The following is a 24773-nucleotide window of genomic DNA, read 5'->3' as shown; positions in this document are numbered from 1 at the left end:
CAGAGAGAGAACATCATCTTCTCCCCCAGAACAGAAGCAGAAATCATTTATATATCCACATGTGGTCTTTATACTATGACTCTGTATAATTTGGCACACAAGTTATTTGTCCCAGTGACCTCATGAATGCATTTTTAGTTACATCAAAGCCATCTGCCCCATGGAAAAACATTCTGCTGTTAGAGCTAAACTGAAGAGGGATAATGTCTCATTGATCTGCATGATGGGAAGTAATGGGAAAGGGCTGATGTGAACAAAATCTGAAATTTCCATTTATAAGATGGGTGGTAAATTTAGCTTCTGCAATAGCGTGTTTGACTGACCACACATGCTCTTCTGAGATAGAAAGTACCCAGTACTGACAAGAAGATTTAAAATAGGAAAATGTGCAGTCAACATGACAGGAAATGGACTTAGCATGTACAATTCTACTCTGGAGGTGTTGGAGCCATTTTTTTGTAAATACACTAATCCCCCTTTAATCAGATTATATATATATATATATATATATATATATATATATATGCAATGTTTTATATGTTGTACATAATTATATAAATATATAATTACTTATTTTATACTTGAAATCATTTAATTACTTCAATTCTTAAGAGTATTGAAAGGAATTTTAATTTTATTCTCTGTTTCTTTTTCACTCTCCCTCCCTGATATGAGTATTTGTGTGTGTTTATGTGTGTGTGTGGGAGGGAACTTGTTTACAAGAGCATGCATGTGTGCATATGGTAATCAGTAGAAAAATTTTCCACCTTAATAGAGACAGAGTATCCTGTTGTTCACTGCTGCAAATGCCAGACTAGCAGATCCACAAACTTTCAGGTTTCCTGCCTATGCCACCCAGATCACAGCAGGATTCCTGGGATTACAGATATCCTACATATCTACTTTTAAATGGGTTCTGGAGATCTGAACTCAGGCCCCTCTGCATGGATCTTTATTGCTGTGTTCCCTGCCATTCTCAAAGGAACCTCAAGTATATGGTTTACTTCATTAACTGATTGGTTGATCTTATAACTATGCCTCAAACTAAGTTTTAAATTTCTCAGGCTAATATATAATATAACCAAACACAGGTAAACTGCAAAATCCAAACTTATAGAGTACATGTGATATACTTATCCCAGTGACATTTATAAACATACACATTAGTTGACTTACCATGTATTAGATCCAATTATGCTAAATTTGAGCCCATTGTGGATATTTATGAAGGCTTACAGCCTATACAATCAACTTTCAAGCTGCCTGTTTATAGGAATATGAAATACATGAATGATCTAGGCTACAAAGCTCCAGGTTACTTTCCTGTACTACACTTTAAAGCAAATTAGGTTCTCACCAGCCCCCCATATGTATGTGGAATAAACTTACACATTGATAGTCCTCAGGCCCCTTTAATAAGCTTACACCTTGTATGAGATGGCACAAAAATGATTAATGGAAGAAAAATATAAGATAACTATGAATCACTGCCATTAAGCCATGATAGGATAACCTGTCCATATACAATCTCCGAAGAAAGTGAATCAGCAGTTTTGAAAATATTTTGATGTTCTCTAGGAAACAACATACCCTTGATAAGAGGTAGTTAGTCCAGCAACTGGGGTGTTATCACAGGTAATCATAAGGTTACATAAATAAGTAAGGTATTCACACAGAGATAGGCAGAATGCTATGTATGCAGCTTTCTTGATAGTAATCTTAAACTTCTTCATAATAAAGCCACCAATTAAATATCCAAGGCATACTGGAGGTAAGGTAAAAACACCTATAAACATAAGTGAGATAGTATTCATAAGAACATCGGAAAAATAAATATGCTATCAATTTGTCCAATACATCTTACTTAAGAAACAATTTATCTTAAATATAATGTGATTCTACCCCCATTCACTCATATATTGCATAAAATGAGGTTTACACATGTCCATAATCATAATACCAGTTTAAAAACACAACTAGTATTTAGCCCAATTGTTTGCAGTAGGTTATAAATACCTTTATGAGCATTATACAAAATACACAGACACAAAATATTAAACATTTCATGTGTTTTTTTCTACTCTGTATTGGAAATTTGACTTTTCTCCAGGTAATTTTGAAAGTTGCTACTGCGTCTGTGTTTTTCAAGTGTAAGACATTTTGTGCATTGTTGATTTACAACATTTTTCCTCCCTGACTCTTTTCTTATACAAAATCAAATAAAATGAAAGGGAGAGAGAGAGAGAGAGAGAGAGAGAGAGAGAGAGAGAGAGAGAGAGAGAGAGAGAGAGAAGAAGGGACAAGAAAGAAAGAAAGAAAGAAAGAAAGAAAGAAAGAAAGAAAGAAAGAAAGAAAGAAAGAAGAAAGAAAGGAGGGGGGAGGGAGGGAGGGAGGGAGGGAGAAAGGAAGGAAGGAAGGAAAGAAGGAAGGAAGGAAGGAAGGAAGGAAGGAAGGAAGGAAGGAAGGAAGGAAAGAAGGAAGGAAGGAAGGAAGGAAGGGGAAGATAAAATCTTGTGTAGGGTGGATTCACACAACACTAGCCTCAGGGTTGGAAGAATGTAACCATCCTTTACAGCTCCACAGCACTGCATTTAATTTTATACATCTTAGGGTGAGTACTAGGAATTGCACTTTCATGGAATTCTAGATAATGTGGCAGCCTGCAATCTTCAGTTTTCAAGGATAAAGTAGAGTTCCTGGGTTTAGTGTAACAAGAAAAGCAGAGGATGGCAGCTCAGACCAACGGGGTCTGAGTCACTGAATTAAGAGGAATGAGGAGAGGAAGAACTGAATCCCAGATGTAAAATGTGGGTGTAAGATACAGAAACCCTGAGAGTTAATGCTATATTCCTCTTTGGATTAGCATTGGTATTTGAAAACTAACTAATATGTGCTTCTTCTAAGATTTCTATAACTATGATGATTTCCATTCAGTTTGGAAAGAAGTCAGAAGGGAAGTTTGGACTTTTTCTTAGTTTATCTTTTCTGGATTTCCTTAGAGGTTGAAAAGAAGAAATTTATAGGACTATCCTAAGAGATTTCATTTCTTTGTATTCTCCTAGTCACATTATTTTGCTGTTAAACATATCTTTGTGTGAGGGGGAGGTGATACTAAGTAATAAACGCACATACCAATGAGAAATATTGCCTCTGAAGTGGATTTTCCAAATTGCTGTTCCAGGTATTTGGGCAAGAAGGTAAACGAAATGATAAATCCAGTAATCTGGAGGATACTCGTAAGGGTGAAAAGCATGTAAATAGGATTGCAGAAGAGGTTCTTCATGAATGGCAAGAAATCTAAAACAAAAGCATACAGACCATCAATCTAACTTGGCTTTGCATTTTGTGTGAAGCTTTCTCCTAAAGTATCACTGCTTCTTTGTTGTACCACAAATGCATTTGATAAATCTTCATTCTTGGAACTAATGTCATTGTTGAAGTCGTGTTGGAGTTAGTGACACAACAGACTATATATACATAAGAGCAAAAACTGTGAGAACAAACAAAACTATAAAAAGATGGAATTGTGTCTGTCCACACTTTCATTTTCTTCTCTCTCACTTCCTTCTTATGAATTCAACAGAGTGACTAATCTGTTCTCTGGAATCAGCAAGGAATGAGCTTTGATGAAGCTTCATTTCTGACTCTGATGGTATTACCCCTTAATGCAAGAATGAATAAATTAATAGCTCCAGGAATCATGCTGCAGCCCAGACAACCACAGCATCTTGCCAACTCTTCACAGGACACACATTAGAAGCACCTAGTGATCATAAACATCTCAACTCAAATGTCTAACTGTAGTCAATGCAGTTGGTGTATATCAGGAACCTCCCAAGTTTGCCCTCCTTAAGAAGCTGAAAGTCAAGTTTTTAGCTTGTCTCTAGGAAATGGATTGGATCTCACTGAAGATGATTTTGGCTGAAACCCATAGTTAACAGTCTCTTTCATTTTCATGCCTTCGGTCTTGATTTTCTAATTTTATAATATCCTTCATAAATTGCCCCAAGTGTCATTTAGCTAAAAGTACCAAGAATAAAACCTTTAGAAGAAGAGACAAAGCAGTTTAATGGAAAGACATAAACTCCAGTTAAAAAGCTAGTAGCCAGTATTCCTGGGAACTTTTGAACCCACCCATGTTTGTTGACATCATGTCCTCCTAAATAAGTCTTCAAGGTTCATGATTATTTTATGTACATCTTATTCTCTACTAAGCTCTTTTCTAGTTTTGAAGTTTAGGTTGAGTACCACAAAGTTGTACACTTGTCAACATTTGCCCTGTCTGGAGAATCTTTAACATGGCTATGAGTCTAAGAAAGTTCAAGCTGCTGCACTGGCATCAGTGTGAGTAGCTCCTCACTCATGGTCTGTAATATTTAAGGCAGACATGTGACCATTCAGTGCACATTGGTGTTGGAGGTTGTGAATGGTAGGGGAAATAGCAATATTGTCAATAAAAGGCATGTCACAGTAGTCCATGCCAGAACAACACAGAAACCCAGGATATTACTCACTAGAACCTTCATTTAACTGGTAAAGCACTGGTGTCCCAACTTCCAACTATACACTTTCAGAATTCCAGAGCCCAAGCAATGCCTCTTATGTACTAACTATGACTTTTGGAGGATACTATACAACTGTGAAAGTAGTGTCAAGTTTTAAGAATGGGAGTTGCTGAACAACACTCCACTGTCCCACCACAGCTTCTTAAAGAGTATCTCTACTCTGCATTATTAGTTTGTAACATTCCTGCTTATTTTAGGATAGTTTGTTCTAATGGGACAATTCTGTAAACTACCACACACCTTCAAATATAGAGAATGGTGTCACCTATTGGCCTTGACTTCAATGATGCTCACAGCTGAGCATTTTTCTTATCAAACAGTTTTTTTTATTTTGTCTTTATCCTTGATTTCTGGTTTTTTTTAATTTAGACTAATATTTTCTGTAAAATAGGACTACAGAAACAGATGGGAGAATATATTTGTTCATTGAGTGTTCAGATTAACTTAAACTCGTCATTAATCTAATCTAACATAGGCCACGTTCACTACCATGTCTGTCATTTTCAAGAGGTGGCTGTGGAAGACATCCAACACATCTGAGCACAAACATTTGGTAACAAACTGACTCAACTCCATACAAGTGACGAGTGCCCACCAAACCGAGACTCATCTAAACCCAATAGAGCTTAAAGTTTTTGTTTGCCTTTAGTGAGGCCATGGTTTTCCTCTTTGGCTTTTCCTCTATATTTCTCTACGCTCTCATATTTAGTCACATCCACATTATCCTGTAGTCCTTTCTTTGGGAGTGATTTTGGCAAAAAGAAGAAGGGGATGCTGGTCAGAATATTCACTCCTGCACAGACCAAAAAGCCAATCCACCACGCACTGACCCAGCGTGTATCATTGGGTGTTATTGTCAGGTCATCTGTAAAAAAAAATGTAGATACTATATTAGCTTGCATAATTTTTTCTTAATAAACTGTAGAAAAGTTTTATATTTCATAAATTCATCTAAACATAATCTTTGTATATCATTGTTCACCATTCACACATTTGTGATTCTTCTTTGTGCCTTTATCTGTTTCCCACATGCCGGAATTTCAGGCACCCACCACCTCACTGGGCTAATTCAGGCCTGTAGAAGAAGTACCTGAGATTGATCCATTCTGTGAAGTTAAATTAAGTAAGATGAAAAGGGTCTGAAGTGGTACGTGTAATAATAGTTAATAACCATTAAAAATTGTAAAAAAGAAATTATGGGGAAAATGGTTATCTCAAAAAGACAGAAACAAGATTCAAGACATATTAAAAGAACTAGGTTTGTCCTGTTGTAGTCATATCATAAAACACCGCAATGGATGAGGAAAAGGTCAAAGAGACAGTTCAGTGACCAACAGTTATTCATGCTTCTGCTTTTAACTCTGATGTTAGGAGATCTGACATCCTCTCTGATCATAGCAGGCACCACCCACCACAAACATAAGACATAAAAACAATAAAACAAAATACATAGTATCCAATTACTTTTTATATTTTGTATATTAATTAAAATTTATTTTGGGAAGAAGTGAGGATGGGAACAAGAGGAATGAAATCAGGGAAGTAGAGAGGGAGAGAGGTCTAGTAGAGACACCAGGAATTGGGAGTCATCTCTGAAATGAGTTAGAAACCTAGGAGAATGAAGATTCCCAGGAATCAATGATGGTGACCTTAGCTAAGACTCGCAGAAATGGGGGATATGAAGCCTGAATGGTCATCTCTTATAACCAGCAAAGACTTACCTCCCACTCACAAATACTTAGACCCATAATTTGCTGTACCTACAAGATATGTACTGGTAAGAGGAGCAGAATTTGAGGAAAGAGCCAACTAATAAGTAGCCCAGGTTGAGGCCCATGCCATAAGAGGGAGCCCACCCCCAACACTATAAGTGATATTCTGCTATAGTAGCAGACAGGAACCTAACATAATTGTAATCAGAGAGACATATGCAGCAAATGATCAAGATAGGAGCAGAGAGCTACAGCCAACATTAAATGGAGCATGGGGAATCCTGGGGAAGAGGGGGAGGAAGGATTGAATGAGCCACAGGGGTTGACACAATAAAATAATCTACAGAATAAAGTAATCTGGGTCCATAGGTGCTCGTAGATACTGACCTGCCAACCAGTGTGCATGCATGAGACAAATCTAGGCTCTCGGACATATGTTAACAGTTGTAAAGGTTGGTCTTTATGTGGCCTCTTAAGCCAGAACTAGGGCTGTCTCTGGCTATATTGCCTGCTTTGTATTCCTATTCTATAACTGGGCTCAATAAAAGAAGTTGCACCTACTCATATTGCAACTTCCTGTGCCAATGTATATTTGTGGGAAGCCATCCTTCTTTGAAGTGGATGGAGAGGGATGACAATGTGGGGAGGAAGGTAAGAGGGAGAAACTGGGAAGAGAGGAGGGAGCAGAACCTGTGATACGGATACAAAGTAAACAAATAGCAAGTAGTTAAAAAGATTAAAAATAAAGAAAAATAACTAATTTTATCTAGTTTGTTATAAGTTCCATCAGTAAATGAGATTTTCTGTTATGTAAAAATTTAATTAATTGATGGTTATCAAATAACTGAGGTATTTTTTGATATCCACAGTGACTGCCTCATTAGAAAAAAAGGAAAACTGTAAGTAACATTTTTAAAACAAAGATTTGGCTGAAGTGTGGTGGGGAAAAGTGGATTTTGAATCAGAATTTGACATTTATTTTTCTTATTTCTGTTCTCCTTGGGTCTGACATCTGTAAACGTAAATTATGATCAAGTGAGGTAGCGGTATACCATTCCTGAGCATTCTCACACACTTTAGCGACTAGCCTTTATAGAAATTAATATCTTATGTCGATAAATTTGATGGCCTGTGGCTTTGGTAAAAAATAGGAAGTGGAACATCTGTGAGGTAAAAAGGATTCTCAGATAATGCCAGGCATGGAAGATTTGCGTGAGAAGATATGACAAAATGTTTACATGTCCCTGAGCATAGGTAACCAGCCAAGCAGCAGAATGTCAATTAGAATAAATGGGTTAATTTGAGTTTTGAAATGGTCAGAGAAAAACCTAATTATATTATCAAGGTATTTTTAAATATATTTTGAGTCTGAGTCTTTTTTCTAGGAGCTGGAAGTAAGAACCTGACTTAACTTCTACAAGTGTTGCCCAACCACAGCATAGAACCAGAGTAACTTGAGATAACTTTGGATAGAGGGATTAATTCTCCATGAAAACAAAACAGATTTAAACTTCTATCGTTTTAAGAAAAGAGGAAAAAACTAAGCAGTGCTTTAAAACTTTTCTTCTTTTTATTAGATATTTTATTTATTTACACTTCAAATGTTATCTGCCTTTCCAGGTGCCTCCCACCTGCCCACCTACTCCTGCCTCAGCAGCCTAGCATTCCTACATATCAAGGATATGTAGGAGTCATCAAGCCTCTACAGGACCAAGAGGCTCCCCTCCCAGTGATGCCAGACAATGCCATCCTCTGCTACATATCCAGCTAGAGTCACGAATGCCCCCTATGTACTCTTTGGTTAGTGGTTTAGTCCCTGGGAGCTTTGTGTGTGTGGGAGGGTCTGGTTGTTCTGCCTATGAGGCTGCATACCCCTAAAACTTTTCTCAAAGAAGGATCATGCATATAGAAAGGCCACAGCTAGGGATAATGAAGGCCTATAAACAGCAGGAAGTGAGTGGGAATGTATATGACTTTTCATAGGCACAACAGCTCACTTTGGATCACACAACTAAGGCCTAAAATGTGCAAAAGAAACAACCAGAGCACCTCTCAAGAGAGGAGCAGATGACCTGCTGCTGAGCTCCAGGCAGAGGGTTGGGACAGAATGGTATAGGCAGAAGCTGAATGTGGCAGGACATATGGATTTGGGATTGTCAGTGGACAGGAACCCTTACAGGGAAGTCCAGGACTGGACAGAGCCAGGAGAGCAGACTGGCTCCCAGAAAACAATGCAGTAGTGCTGGGGAACCCTCCTGATGCATAAAGATGCTTGCAAACAACAGTGCAAAATTCAAACTGACACATTTTTTTCCTTAAGGGTATCATGTAAGTTTTGTATTTAATAGTAAGTAGGAATGTCCTTAGTAATTTAAAAAATAAATATTTACCAACCTTAAATTTATATAAATAAAGGGGACATAGGTATATTTACTCACATGAGTTATGTTTGATTTCAATTTGAAAGATATATTTGTTTGTTTTCTGTTGCCAAAAAGCATTTTGCCCTAGGAAAGATACACTCTACTAGTTAATGTAAAGACAAAGAATTAGGGTTGGGGTGGGATTTTTTTTAAATCTTTCCAAAAGAAGAAATCATCTAACTTAAGAATCTAAAGACCACTGGACAAGAGAAACATCTAAAGAAAAATGATAGTTCAATAAGACCCTAGAAAGAGTAAACAAGTGGCATATAAAAATAATATTGTTCTGATTATTAACTGTACTGGTTACTTGTCTTCTTGGCAATGAAGAATACAAATGGCTTTTGTTAGAGGAGATAAATAAATTAAATAAACACATGTCATAGAGAGATTATTATATAGTTTTACAATATGTTTGAATATATGCTTAAGCATTAAGATGAAAGAATATTAATAAAATTGAATACATGGAAGAATGTTAGAGTGAGAGAAAAAAGAATGATAGATATATCTACATAAAAAGTAAGTCTCCAAAAGGGAGATAAAGATAAAATTGATACAAATATTTTTAAGAGCACATAGATGCTAAATAAATAATCTCATGCCTTTGATCACAATACTTGGGTGACAAATCAAGAACAGATAGGTTCTTTGTAAGCTCAAGGCCAACCTTATCTACAGAGAAAAATCCAGAACAGTCTGAGCTACACAGGGAAACACTGTCTTGATGAATAATAATAAATAATAAGAAATTATAAAGGAGTATACTTGGACACTAAGTCTTGTTTTAATTTGGCAATGTGAACATGGTTACATGATCAATGGTAATGGTTATATATATATCCGCTTTGAGAGTAGTCAAAATGGAGCAAACCTGGGTAGAAAAGAGACTGCTATTGGATCAGTCTATACTTATAATGACTTCAAACTGCTGGAAAAGATGTGTTATCCTGGGGAAGAAATTTTGTGTATGTGTCAACAGGAAAGAAGAAAAGGTTGTAGATTTCAGCCAAAGTAATAAAGATCAGGTTTGATAGAGAAGGACCTACTGAAGATCTTGGCTGCAAATAGGAAGAAAGTAATCAAGAAGACCAAATGGAACAGTTAATACAATTTGTTGATCCCTGCACATGCAGCAGCCCTGAGACTGGCTGAGACATAAAAATGTCTCTAACCATAACTTCAGCTATACATAGCTAATGGATCTTGTTGGCTAAAGTGTCTTAAAGATTCATCATGCCATTCTTGCATATGGCTTGGATGGAGGTTTATATTGCAGTTTGGTGATATAGTCCAAACTAACTTAAAAAATGTCTTTTGCCTGCTCAAAAAAGAAAATGAAGAACTATTAACTGATTTGTGAACATTGTACATTCCATACATTGTGTTAATAAAAGAATATATGTTATTTCTGAAAGGTTTATGTTCACAGGGAAAAAATAGGCAAAAAGGCAGCCTTGACAAGATTAGCATTTGGGTATGTTGAGATCCTGAGGCTTTATGTTCAAGCATCCTGCTTGATCCTACATCAGATTACATCAATATTGTTTCTTCTAAAGACTTGTTTCTAGAAAAACTTCAAAACATCTGGCTCAGTTGGTCTAATCTTACAGACTTTACAGACTGTTCCAATCAGGATTTCATTTAAGACTGAACTTTCTCAGAATATAGGTTGGATAACCAGTGCTACAGCTGGGTTTCTTAAGACTTAACCATTTTTCTTGGGACCCCAAATTAAAACTTAACTCTATTCCAAAGAGATAGGGGCGAGGGTTTTTGGTCATTCCGTGGGTGTTGGATACTTGTTTTCATTCAATAGGGGAAAGTTACAATTAATTATGGTCTCAGACAGTCAGAAAATCAAATAGGATCCTAGATTCAGGGATTTTTTTCTTCCTTTTCTTTTCTCTATCATATTTTCTTTATTAGGTAAGAGAAAAAGATTAAAAAGAAAATAGGGATATAGAAATACCAAAAGAATATTATATAAAAAGGGATAGATTATTTAATCTACTTAAACACAACCAAACAAAAAATTATAGCCATATCCTTACATGGTGAAGCTCTTTATATTATGAGACAAAATTGAGATTATATTTTGGTACATCGGTATAAAATTTTGTATAGGGTTATAGAAATAAGTTTAGTTTGACATTGATATAAGTTATTGTGTATTGATACAAATTTAAGGTTATTTTGATACACATAGCATACATAGTTTCAAAATTTATTTGAGGTATTATACTTAAATAATTCTTAAAGATGCACTACAAAATTCTAGATATTTTCAAAGTTATTCAGATAATAAATAACTACAATTAAACAACGTTTAATCATTCAGATATACTATTGATAGTTTTCAAAATCTCCAGAGTTCCACAGAATAAGGCATTTAACATTGCTTTGTTATTAAAAATATCTTTCTGACTATGATACAGGTCTTCTCCTAACCGCACCACCATTCCACTTCAAAGATGATGAACATCAATAACAACTTTCACATGGAGTTGCTTCAATTGTGGCAAGCTAGCTACTGGGCAAAGAAAATATCTGTGCTTCCACTATAGCCTCACAACATCAGGGATTTAACTTCGGAAGAGGCCACCTCCTGTAGCCAGACAGAAATTGTAGTAGAGAGTTAGACACCCAACCACAAAACTTTTGTCCCCAAATTTATCCTGTATACAAGATATACAAAGATGGGGGATAGAGAAGAAACTGAAAAATGACCAACCAATAAACCTTCTAACTTGAGACCCATCCCATGAGCAAGAACCAACCTATGACCCTATTAAGGATACTCTATTATGCTTGCAGACAGGAGTCTAGCATAAGGCTAGGCTTATCCTCTGAGAGGCTTCCCCCAGGAGGTGACTAAAACAGATGCAGAAACCCACAACCAAACATTGGACAGAGCTCAGAGAGACTTACAGAAGAGTTGAAGAAAGATTTGACAGCCCAGAATGAGATAGGAACTACACAGAAAGGCAAATAGGGTCAACAGTCCTGGACCCTTGGTGCGCTCAGTGATTGAAGCACAAACTAAAGAATATATAAGTGTTGGAAATTGGTTATAATGCTTTGTCCTAATTAGGCTTACAAAAGCCACAGTTCCAAATGTTGAAGGTCCTTGCCCCAATATAATTTTGAATGGTAATGAGGAATGGCTTATATAGTCAATGGGAAGACTTTTAGATTTCAAAATCAAGGAACCGAGAGAGAGAGAGAGAGAGAGAGAGAGAGAGAGAGAGAGAGAGAGAGAGAGGGAGGGAGGGAGGGAGGGAGGGAGGCAGGCAGAGGGAGGGAGGAAGGAAGGAAGGAAGGAAGGAAGGAAGGAAGGAAGGAAGGAAGGAAGAGGAGTATCACCATGATGGAGGAGCAAAGAGAACAGACTTAAGGGTCCACTGACATGTAAGAACCAAGATAAGTGGCCACATGGTTCACTCTCCTGACTGGGCCTGGGGCAGCTGAAATAAAATATAGATTTAACAAATATTAATTCATGAATGGAATGTGTGTTAGCTGCAGGAAGGTTTAGAAGTACTCAAACATTCAGTTAGTCAAGACATATTAAAATTAGCTGGCATGTGTATGTTATTCGTAAATTCAGAGTTCTTGAGTGGGTGCCAAACAGTTTAACTAACTTTTTGCTACATACATGGGCTGCACATAAGGTCTCCCCACATATGCAGTTTAGTCTTCATGTGGGTCCCAAACAACTAGAATGGGAGCTATCTCAAAAGCTATTGCTTGTCCATTGGATATGTTCTTCAATCTGGATTGCCTTCTGGCTTATCTGGCCTCAGTGGAAGAGGATATGCCTAGCCCTACAGAGATTTGCAGTGCTAGGATGAGGGTAGGGATAGTTAGTGGATCTCCATCTCCATCCAATCAGAGGAGAAGGGTATAGGGGATAGAAGAGGGATTTTGGGGTGTTGTAACTAGGATATAAAGTGAATACATTATAAATGAAAAGAATAAATAAATAAATAAATAAATAAATGAATAAATGAATGAATGAAGGAAGGAAGGAAGGAAGGAAGGAAGGAAGGAAGAAAGAAAGAAAGAAAGAAAGAAAGAAAGAAAGAAAGAAAGAAAGAAAGAAAGAAGGAAGGAAGGAAAGAAAGAAAGATGATATCCAGAAAGGACAAATGAGTGCAGGGAAGTCAACTGCCACTCTGCCAAGACAGAGTAAGCAAGTATTTGTAAATCTTGCTTCATAAATATGTCTGTCAGATATACTTGGCCAGAAGGCTGAAGATAGTTGTTGTAATGTTATAAAGAGAATTTTGAAGATTTGTTCGAGTAGAGCCAACTATGTCCGTCTTTTATATAATATTGTAAGCTGCTTGTCTACATTTCCTACTTACTCAAGTTGTGGTTATTTGTTCTCAGGTCTCTGATGGGGTTGAAGACTACATAGTTATAATATCACAATTACGATTAAGTTATTTAGGATTTCAGAAGATGTTTTTAGGTTCATAATATAAGTTAGGGTTGAAATTAAATTAAGTACAAAACCTTAAACATGCCAAGATAGGATAGATAATAAAATAGTATCAAATGTTGCCAAATTATATAGGCTGATCATTATAAAAGTAAATCTTCCTTTATAGTTTTTTGTTTTATAATTATTATATTTGTAACAGTTTTTATTTAAAGAAGGTCATTTTATTAGACTCAAACAGGGAATTGTACAGAAAACATCTTGAGTATGTATAGATGTGGCACATATCAATAATAAATTTGATGGCCTATATCATAGGAAATAGAAGGTGGGATATCTAAAATAAAGAATGGATTCTGGGATAGTGCCAAGCACAAGAAATTCACACTGGGAGATATCACAAGATTGACTCATGGTATCTGAGTACAGGAAACCAGAGGTGACAAAGTGTAGACTAGAATTAATGAGTTAATTTGTTATGAGTTAGTCAGAGAAGAGCCTAGCTATATGACCATGGTATTTGTAAATATATTTTGAAACTGAGTCTTATTACTAGGAACATGGGGCTGGGAGGAAGAACCAGACTCAACTTCTACATGACTTTATAAATAAAATGCATTGTATTACCTGTGCTTACAGACCCAGTGTCTACATAAAGGCTTGCACAGAATGATGCCAACAAAAGTCCAATAATTGGGCCTATAATTCTCCCCACTTCTAAAATACCTGGAAGTAAACAAAGATAAGAATATACATAACCACACATTAATTTTCTTGAACAGAAAAAGCTATGAGATTTAATTATTTATAATCTTAATTTCTTTTCCTTCCTTTGAAGAGCTACAGATAAAATGCAATAAGGTAGACAAAAGCTCTACCACTGAGCTACATGCTCGATACTTCTTATATAATCAACATATAAAGAAATCATGGTTAGCAGCTAAGTTACATGTAAATACATATCATATATACAGGTAACATAGATTGAACATGTAGCATATGTATGTTACATGTATCTATGTTGGTATTTATAAATATTGAGAAAGAATTTTCTATTGTTTCAATAATGAACATTCTCAGATCAGCTGTTAGAGAATTGTTTCCCACAAGGGTACCACTAGGGTCGAATGGAATCCTTCTCATGCAGGGCATAGTGTTGAATCTTTGAATCATCTGGAGTAGAACCATAATCTCTTTCATATTTTGATGTATTTTTCCCATCACAAGATGAATGGTTTTACCAAACTTATCCTTCTGCCATAATTACCTGCTTCATAACCAAACCACACAGTCCAACAACATAGACCAAAACATCCAAAACTGTGAGACGCCTGAATTATTTGTCTTTGTAACCATTATCTCAGTTATATATTAAAGTAAAAAGAAGTTGACTGATACAGAAGATTCATTACTTAAAGCAGCCTTCCAAATTCTCTTTTATGTTAAGATAAAGGCAAGGCAGTCACTATCACTCTCCTTGAAGCAACAATATGAATTAGGTCCTCAGATATTTTCATAACCATATTTTTCTATAATGGATAGCTTTCATTGACAACTTGGCACAACATATAATTACCTTAGATGAGTCTTAATGAAGTGACCTCTACATGTGTTTACTTGTGGGCATGTCAGTAGAAAATTGTCTTAATTAAATGCAATGATGTGAAAGAGACAAGCACACTGTGGGCAGCCATTCCCTAGGCAGGAAGTTCTGAACTTGGTAAGAGTAGAAAATCAGTTGGGCACAACCATGTAAGCAAAGACATAGCATACAGGCATTCACTCTGCCTTTGAAGGTTTGACAAGTTACTTTGACTCCTCCTACTGTGGCTGAGTTGTTGCCCTGGAACTGTAAGCTAGATTAACCACTTTTTCTAAATGAACACCTTTCTCTTCAAAGTTTAATTTTTACTCATAAACAAAATGAAATTAGAACAATTTCTAAAAGAGTGTATGTTGTAATGAATTTCTTATAGTGCAGCTTTATCAAAGCCCCACTCTGGGAACTGCCTTCCACAGAAAGAATGTGTTCTCATATCCACTTTTTCTTTTTTGATGTTATCCTTGTCACCTTTCTTATCTCATAGTTACTTTCATTTCCTTGTTCTTTTCCAACCACACCTGGCTTCTTTGAAACCACCCTCAGTATCTTCCAATGTATCTGCAGTTAAGAACCTCTCCTGAGCCACTACTGCCCACAGAAAACTTAGATATGAACAAATTCAACTTCCTTCCTTCTCTTTACATCCTGGATTTTCCTCCTTCTCTGTGCTTTTATGGGTTATCTTTCTTTGTGTGCCTGACTTCTCAATACCAAACCTTTCTTGTTTTCTCAAAATACTTCCTTCTATTTGATGCCCTCTATGCAGATTCATACAAGATCTCCAACCACTACAGAGTTCTTTCTTGCCCTACACTGCCTGCCTGTCATTCTGCTCAAATGGTTTGTGATTCTAAGGTGCTTTCTGTACCAAAAGTGATCTCTACTATGGATCACATTCTTCGTTATTGTTCTTTATTCTCTCAACTTATGTGACACGAGTAGCCAACACCTCATGTGTCTGTTTTCTCCAAACTATACATTTCTTTATTTTTTGTTCCCACAGATAGCCCCTTTTAACTTTTCCCCTTCTCATTCTACCCACTAAGTAGAAGAGTCCCCAGTGTGGATTCTTATGAATACTCAGTACATTTATGCATTCTCAAGGACATTTCATTTGTTCCTGATTTAACTCATTGTCTACATAGATAACTCCCAGTTTTTATATTTGCCTTCTATATTTGTTCAGTTACAGAGCCATATATCACATTATATTCTTAACTTATTTGTTTTATATTTATTTGATTATAGACACTTATATAATTATAAAGCTATTCATTTAAGAAACTAAACTACTTATGTACTAAATATAGGATTCATAAATTATGTAGCTTATTCACTTAATACAGTTATTATGGTAGTTTTTCTATTTATGTATATAATTTGTCTCAAATTTTGATAAATAGACCAATTTTCTAACATATGTTTATCATTTTAGGATGTACTTAAATTTTCTTTTAGATGAATGTAAAGAGATCCATAGAGGATAATTAAATGAACACTAGAAAAGTTTACTGTCAAATTAATAGGTCTCCATAATGGGGCAAACTTCATTTTTACATATAATTAATTTTACTTAATCCTATATCTCTTCATGTCTTCTTTTACCCTATTTGGTACTTTTTGTTTGTTTGATTGATTGTATGTTTATATTAATTTTAAAACATCTCATATAGTATTGGTTCTCAATCTTCATATTACTGTAGTCTTTAATAGAGTTCTTTCATAATAATTTTCTTTCTACTTAATAATTGTGAGTTTACTACTATTAGAGATGACAATAGAAATATCTGTGTCTTATGATGTGATAGGTAACCCCTTTGAAAGAGTCACTTCACCTCTAAAGTTGTTGCCAACAATAGGTTGAGAACCCTGTAAAAAGTTATGGGTTTATAAATCAATCACAGTTAAATTTACTCAAAAATATAATCAACTTATTCATATTAACTTCAGATAATTTAGTAGATAACATAAAAAGATGGAAATTAACATAAAAACATGAAAATTAAATTAACGTTTGCCTGGAAGAACATACATTTAAAAAATATTTCAAAGATTACACCAAAAGAATGCATCCAGATATTTGTTAAAATGATGAAAAATGCTCTCTAGGCTGAGAGGTTATAAGGAATGGAACTATAATATTAGCTTCAGTGAGAAGCAGGGTGTAGAATTCCCAGTATTAAAAAGAACAGATGGTAAATTTAAAACAATGGTTGGTATGGTACACAGAATAGGGAATATATGATTTAAACAGTGTTTGATCCACTAACACTGCAATGTTTATGAGTGTATGAGTGTATGACAATACATACAGGGCCAGCTAGATGGCACATTCTCTCTCCCTCTCTCCCTCCCTCTCTCTGTCTCTCTGTCTCTCTCTCTGTCTCTCTGTCTCTCTCTCCCCTCAATCACCCTCTCTCTCACTCTTGTAGACACACACACACACACACACACACACACACACACACACACACAGAGAGAGAGAGAGAGAGAGAGAGAGAGAGAGAGAGAGAGAGAGAGAGAGAGAGAACGTAAAACTATATTTTAAAATAATATAAACACAAAATGGCCAACAATGGAATTGCAATAATTTATAAATGAAGGAATAAGAACCTAAAAGCTAAAAAAATATAAAAACAAAACAGTTGAAGCTAAGGAACATTTTCCAAGAATTTCTGGCAATTCTATTAATGATTTACAGATACAGTGACAGCATCAGAGACCTGTTCATTGGCAGATCTGTGGATTTCCCAAAAACGAGAAGCTGTTTGATGAGTTGGTACATCTGGAACTACTGGTTTCTCCCATTCAAATCATTCTCTGACCAATGAAATCAATAATCACGTTCTACCTTTCTAATATGGTTTTCAAACTTACCAATGTATAAAGGAGAGTTTTCTGATTTGGCAAAGTCTTCAATGTAAGAAATACCCAAGGGCATGACAGGAGTTTCACCAACTCCACGAATAATATTTCCTACCAGTACATATATCCACATTAATGATCTCATTTCTTTCACACACTCTGCATTAAAACAAAGATAAACCACATAAGTATTTCATAGCTAAGTATTACTAACAGTTAATTAATTTAAAATTTTCTGTAAATGTTTCTATAGCAACAATAGGTTTTATTATAGAGAAAATGCACAAATCACTGTCTAAATTCATCTTTGTAATTCATTTTCTCTTGTGAGACTATCTCCACAGTGGTACTGGAGCAGAAAACTATGGCTTTTAAAAAACACTTTAAGAAACAAAGCATTTAATAAGTATTTTCTAACTCAAGGAGGAGGATATTCTAGTTTATTAGATATTTCCTGTCCCCTTTGTCTTACATGTCTAGTAAACCTAGTTTTATATTAAAGCCTTCATAAAAAAGCATTCTGTGTCCAAATCTGAGCAGAAAGTAATGAGAAGCAAGAGTCAACCTGCTGGGTCTTGCGTTGGATTTAAGGTCTGGGTTCTGTTTTCCACACACAAGAAGCTGTTTGAGGACAAGTTGCTTGTAGATAAAATTGTTGATTCATATTCATATCTGTGTGGACACAGGAAACATTCACTGTAAGGGGTTAAGTGTAAGGAGAGCATCTGCAGATTACTGACTCATCCAGAGCCAGTAAAGACTGAAATGATTCATAAAAATTCTCCTCAATTTATTAGGTATTACCAGATGGATATCTTATTAGATGATTCATATATAAATATCTTAGAAAGAATGTTTGATGAAGTTTAAAAAACAACCTTCCCTTATTGGGTATTGCAAATCTTCCCTGAAAAAAAAAATACAAAGAGAGGACTCTATAAATTATCTAGGATATAGAATATGTATACAGAAAGGGCACAAAACTACAAAGCAGATGAAACTAATTAAGAACTCTGAATGACTTTTAGAAGTTACCAGGAAATATTACCTGGCCAAGACCTGCAATTGGCTATTAAAAAAGTTAATCATTTTATTTCAAACCTAACAAGGCAGTAAAGATTTAAATAGACAGAGAAAATTATCAGCTGAGGCTGAGAAAGAGTTAGCTTTGGTAAAAAGGAAATTACAGGATACACATATAGATCATATTAATCCAAAGATGGTCTAAATCTTACTTATTCTGCCTTCTACTCATTCCCCTCTAGGAATTCTTATACAGAGGAAAAATTATATCTTAGAATGAATATTTTTAGCACATAAACAGAGTAAAAACTTAAAATCCTACACAGAAAAGGTTTCTTAATTGATACTAAAAGAAAAAGAAATGAGACTTTGACAATCAGCTGGAATAGATCCAGCTAATATTATGGTACCTTTTACTAATGCTAAAATTATCTAATTAAAGACATAAGATGAACATTGACAAAAAGTGTGCAATAATTTTTTTTGGGAGAGGTTGGCAACAAGTATCCTAAAAGCAGGTGACTTCAGTTCATTAAAAAACTAATTGTATTCTTTCTTGTATAATAAAAGAACATCAATTTCTGGAGCCCCTACATTTTACACTGTGCTAATAAAACAAGAAAGGTGGAATATAAAGTGGAAGATATAAATAAGTTGAGAATCCCTATAATCTGGTTCAAAAAATCAGAATTATATCCAATACTTATGGTGTTGTCAGATTTTCATGGGTCTTAAAGTATAGTAATTGACTCTCAATATTCAAAAAGTGTTGTACACACAGAGACTGCTGAACTTATTTAGCATGATTCTTGACTGACTTCCCTGTTTATTCATCTACAACAAATGATCAAGAATAGAAGTCATCCATTGCATATAATGAACATAACATCCATGTAGGTTTACAAGACCCTCTGGCACAAGATAATAATGAACTTGATCAGTTGTTGATGAGGAGTATATTAAAGATTTCAGAATTTCATAAAAAACCAAGTTAACAGCAAAGGTTTAAAGAAATAATTCTCTAAGATTTGGTGGCAAACCAAGGAATTGTGAGACAATGTTCTACTTGCTCATTATATAACCAAACTCTATTGCCTACAGGAAATAACCCTAAATATTCCCAAAGAAATAAAATTTGGTAAATAGATGTGGTCCATTTTCAGAGTATGGTAAACTAAGATATATATATATATATATACATATATTATATATATATATATATATATATATATATATATATATATATATATATTACAATAGACACATGTTTAGGATTTCAGTGAATTACTGAAAAATTACTGAAAAAGCTGATTCCATAATTATGCATTTATAGAAGTTATGGCTATTATGGAAATTCCCATACAAATTAAAATTGGCAATGGTCCAGCATATGTCTCTAATAAAATGAAACAGTTTAATACATATTATAATATAAAACATGTTACAGTCATACTGCATAAACCTACAGGACAAATAATTGTAGAGAAATCTAATAGTCCTTTTAAAAAGATGCTTAACAGACAAAGGGGGCAACAAAGACTCCTATAGATAGATTATATAGTGATTTATTAACCTTAATTTAAAAAATGCTAATGAACAAAAAGCTATTCCTGCTGGATGACATTGGATTGGGGGGGGGGGATCTGCTGAATTAAACCAGCCTATTAATTTAATGCTGTTCTAATGTCAGAAGGAAAAACAGAAAATGAGTTATACTGGGGAACAGGTTGTGACTACATTTCTACAGGAAAAAAAGCTATAAGTTTGCTTCTAAGTTAATGAAAATCAGACATTACAAAGAGAGTTTCCCTGAAGATCTTGGCTGTGGACAAGAAGAAGGAAATTGACAAGGTCAAGAAGATAGGTGATACATATGTTAATCTCTGTACACAGAAGCAGCTGTAGGACTTGCTGAGACTTAAATGTCTATATACAGCCAATAACTCTTATTGGGTACAAAATTCTCTTCACTAATTATTACATACCATTCTTTAAGATGGTGTATAGAAACTCATATTGTAATTTGATTATGTGATTAAACTCACCTCCAAAGAATGGCACTTCTCTTCATTATTGATTTTCTTTAATTAATCTGTATAACCTGAATTTTTCATATGAATCATTACAGAGCTATGTATTGCTTATAAAGTTTGTATATCGAATAATGAAAGAAGAAAAAGACAGCCCTTACAAGATTCACACTCTGGGATGTTGGTATTCTAGCAACTTCCATTCCAACTCCCTGATTTATTTTACCTCAGCTGCACCAAAGCTGTTTTCTTTAAAGACTTGCTTACACGGCTTTTCTAGAACAGTCAGCTTACCCATCCAGCCTTTCAATACATCAGGTAAGCCATGAACTTTCTCAGCACATAGAGACTAGATGACAAATGATGTAAGTTAGCTTCCCTTAGACAAAATTAATTTTCCTATTTCAACCTTGGGCCCAAGAAGAAAATAGTTACACTCATTTAGGAAGAAGCAAAAGATTGTTATACAAATCTCTTATGTTGGGGTAGATTGTTGTAGATATTGTATAAATTACAGAATTAATCAAAATCTGAGGTCAGCTTGAGGTACATATTAAATTCCAGACCAGCCTGGGGTATTTATCAACCCCCCTACTTCAAGAAGCAAACCAAAGCAGGATTGGAAAGGTGGCTTTCCAATTATAACATTTGATACTCTTAAAATAAAAGTTAGAATCCAGAGACTCAAATAATCCTATTAAAAATGGGGCAGAGAGCTAAACAAAAAATCCTCAACTGAAGAACACTGAATAACTTAGAAGCACCTAAGAAATGTTTAACATCCTTAGTCATCAGGGAAATGCAAATTAAAACAACCCTGAGTTTCTACCTCACACCAGTCAGAACGGCTTATGTCCCTGTGTAGGGCAATGCCAGGGTAGCAAGAGGAAAGTGGGTGTGTGGGTGGTGAGTACCATCACAGAAGCAGGGGGAGGGGTGATGGGATGGGGTCTTCTGTAGGGGAAACCAGAAAAGGAGATAACATTTGATATGTAAATATAAAAAACATCCTATAAAAAAGTAAAGAAATGGAAAGTAAAAGAAATTAAAGAAAAGGGAAAAACAAAAAGAATTAATAAAAAAGAGGAGGATGCAGGCAGGAGTAAAACATGAGGGAAAGAAGTAAAACAAATTCATATAAAAAAGAATCAGAAAATTTCAAGGAAATGGCACTGAGCTGACCTAGGAATTTGTCGTTCTTATGCAGCAGGAATATAACTGACAGAAGCAAGAGGCATCCTCTGGAAAGCCATGAAGCCTGTGACCTGTGTTGATAGATGTTTCCCTGCACCTAGTAATGAACTTGTGATATAATGAAAATACAAAAAATCTCTATAAGATAGAAAAATATAAGCTTATTATTAAATCTAGATAAAAATAGAATCTATAACAAACAATAGCATGATTGTATGGCAGAGAATACTTTCACAGTATGCTAATATAAGCAGTAAACTTTGTGTGTATTTTACAACAAACAAGGCATTCAAAAACAATTGAGATAGCAAGCAAACAAACAAACCTAAAACCCGTCTCCCAAAATTAGGAAAGTGGTAAGCAATAACTGAACATAATTGTACTTTTACAATTTCTCTCTGTATGTTACATTAAAATAAAAACAGCCGTGTCATTCATTCATCCCTTGGTGATCCATGATTATGTCATACTGTTGACCCATATAATCAAAGAATCTAAATAGTTTTGATGAAGAAATCAGCACAAGAGTTAGCTGATTTTAAGAATCTGTTCATGTGTCTCAAAATCATGAAAGAGATGTATTGAATCTTCATGTCACAAATGGATTCTTAAATGAATCCAGTACTACAAAGTCCATAGATCATTTTGGTAGATCAGAGTCCACACCTTCTACTTTACATAGTAACCCTCTGTACTTTGGAGAAATATTACTCCCTCCAGTGAGGAAATCTTGAGCCTCATTTGCTGTAGTTTAAAGTTGACCCTAAAATATCCTCAAGGATTGGAATACTCACCTGCCCATGAGAAAGTGAGGTAATGAGATTAAGAAACACCCCAGGCCCATAACCACACATCCAACACCAATTGTGATAGGTCTGTGAAATTTCCTTCCAAAATAACTCACGATTATAATCAACAAAAGGTTTCCTGGTTTGGGGAATGAAAAATTTTTTTCAGTAAAGTATTAGCAACTCTTAATGAATAGCCTCTAATACATTTGGACTCTAGAGTTTGTTGTTTAACAACCACCTTAAGAATTCAGAGATTGGTGTTTATGAGGTTTTTCATATTGTTTTTGTGTAAAGCAATAATGATCAGAAAGGAAAATTCTCTTCCATTTTGGAGAATATTAAAGGATCTACCCAGGATGATCCTTCTATTAGCATTGGATAAAAATGTAGGTGTCAGCCTTCATGTCATCTCTGACCACTCCTCTCAAGCCTACTCTATGCAGAATCAAATGGGGTCATTTTTTGTAAACTTACTATTTTAAAACTTTTTTATTGCTCAATACTACCAAGTTGGATATCTGTTTTGATTTTCAATCCTTTTTTTTTTAAACCCGTTAATACTGTTAAGAAGAATGATGGTAAGCCCTAGTCCTCAAAATGGGTCTTAGGTCTAGATTGAAAAAAATCAAACCAAAAATTATTCTTTGTGGTTTAGAAGAAAACTTCAGTTAAAATATAAAATAAAATAAAAACTCATTTAGAAGCCCTGTTCTGGCAGAGGCCTTTGATAAAAATGTTTTAGAGCTGAAAGAAGTAGTAGAAACTGGTGGTACAGATCTGTCATCCCTAGCTACAGGGATGCCAAGAGAGAGTGATTATAAGGTACAAATTTGCTTGTGATTCAAAGTGAGTCTAAGACCACTCTGGGAAAATTAGTAAGACTTTCTTAAAAAAAAAAAAAAAAAAAAAGAAGAAGAAGATGAAGACTAATCAAAAAAGGAATCAAGCAAGAAAATGTTTTCTTAGTATACCTGGCGTCCTAGGTTCAATCTCCAGTATTAGTCACACAGAAAAAGAAACAAAAAGAACCAAATACATAGTAAATTCTGTAGAAACCACATACTTTGGTTTGATAAGAATGTTTACTCTGTTCATAATATACATAAAGGAAAGATCGAAAAACATCTAACTCCCTTCTTTGATGACTTACCAAATCTCTAAGTGGTCTTGACAGTTTGAAAAATATTTGAAAACTTTGGGTTTTTTTCCAATTTTCTTTCTCTCTAGTCTACTAAGAAGAAGAGGTGTGGTATTGTTTAATGAATGGCTTGCTCCCCACTTTTATATTCTGATTTTCCTTATTACAGCCTGTCTGTTTTCAATAGATCAATAAAAAAATTTAGGCATCAGAAAATATCCCAAGATACCCACTGCCTGAATTCTCTAAGGTTCTTTAGAATTTATGGCTATGGTCCCCTGAATGAACAGGCTACTGTCTAAAGTCTTTATTGATTGAAAGTAAAAAACACTCCCATCTCACATTAGCTGAATCCACCTTTTTCATTGCCTTGTTGTGTCCCTCTAATAAGCAGGTGGACAAGCTGGGGAGGAGGTAAGGGGTTATATGGGTTAGCAGGAGGTTGCTTCCAAAACTGTTGGGGAAACGCCCACCAAACCCTGCTTTCACTAGCCAATGTGAATTGCTTCTGCTCACAAGTATCTTTAATTAATTCCCTTTAAATCACCTGCCACAGTCAGTGGTGGTAGAAAGACTCAATGTTTTCTACTTAAATAGGAATTTTTAACCCTTAGTCTAGAAGCTATGGAGTTAAGAGAAATTAGAGCAGTTTTTGAAGACTTGGGTGATAATTATTGAAAATAAGTACTATTGGATATCAATTATTTTTAACAATAATTATCATTAACTGAATTAATTATAGTTTTTACTGCCTTCAAGGTGACATTATCTTTAGTGTATTTAATTAAGACATCAATAAAATGTGACTGAGCGGAAGTTCATCAATACTGAGGCTGTACCTTTCTGTCTCCCAAAGGCAAGTTCATTAGTGTTTCTTATTTCACTGTTGAATAATGAAACTATTCAATAATTTTATTAACTGGGAATTAGCTTTTCTGTTCATCATAAAGTAGGAAACAGTAGAAATAGGAAGAGCAATGAT

General features: G+C 35.0%; 1 protein-coding gene across 1 annotated transcript in view; it reads right to left on the bottom strand.

Annotated features, from left to right (window-relative positions):
- Positions 1-24773, bottom strand: part of LOC308418466 (solute carrier organic anion transporter family member 1A1-like) — a gene marked incomplete at both ends in the record, with an annotated part of 41945 nt that overhangs the window by 10989 nt on the left and 6183 nt on the right. Inside the window, 7 exons of the mRNA XM_080913837.1 lie at positions 1591-1786; positions 3133-3297; positions 5209-5430; positions 13775-13873; positions 17628-17774; positions 18181-18287; positions 22657-22789. Of these exons, the coding sequence (XP_080769963.1) occupies positions 1591-1786; positions 3133-3297; positions 5209-5430; positions 13775-13873; positions 17628-17774; positions 18181-18287; positions 22657-22789 (1069 nt within the window). The remainder of the gene's footprint in view (positions 1-1590; positions 1787-3132; positions 3298-5208; positions 5431-13774; positions 13874-17627; positions 17775-18180; positions 18288-22656; positions 22790-24773) is intronic.

This window comes from Micromys minutus (assembly GCF_963924665.1).
Source record: "Micromys minutus genome assembly, chromosome: 3".
NCBI classification, from domain to species: Eukaryota; Metazoa; Chordata; class Mammalia; order Rodentia; family Muridae; genus Micromys; species Micromys minutus.
The sequence above is the reverse complement of the archived record's forward strand: the minus strand, read 5'-3'. Positions and strand labels throughout refer to the sequence as shown.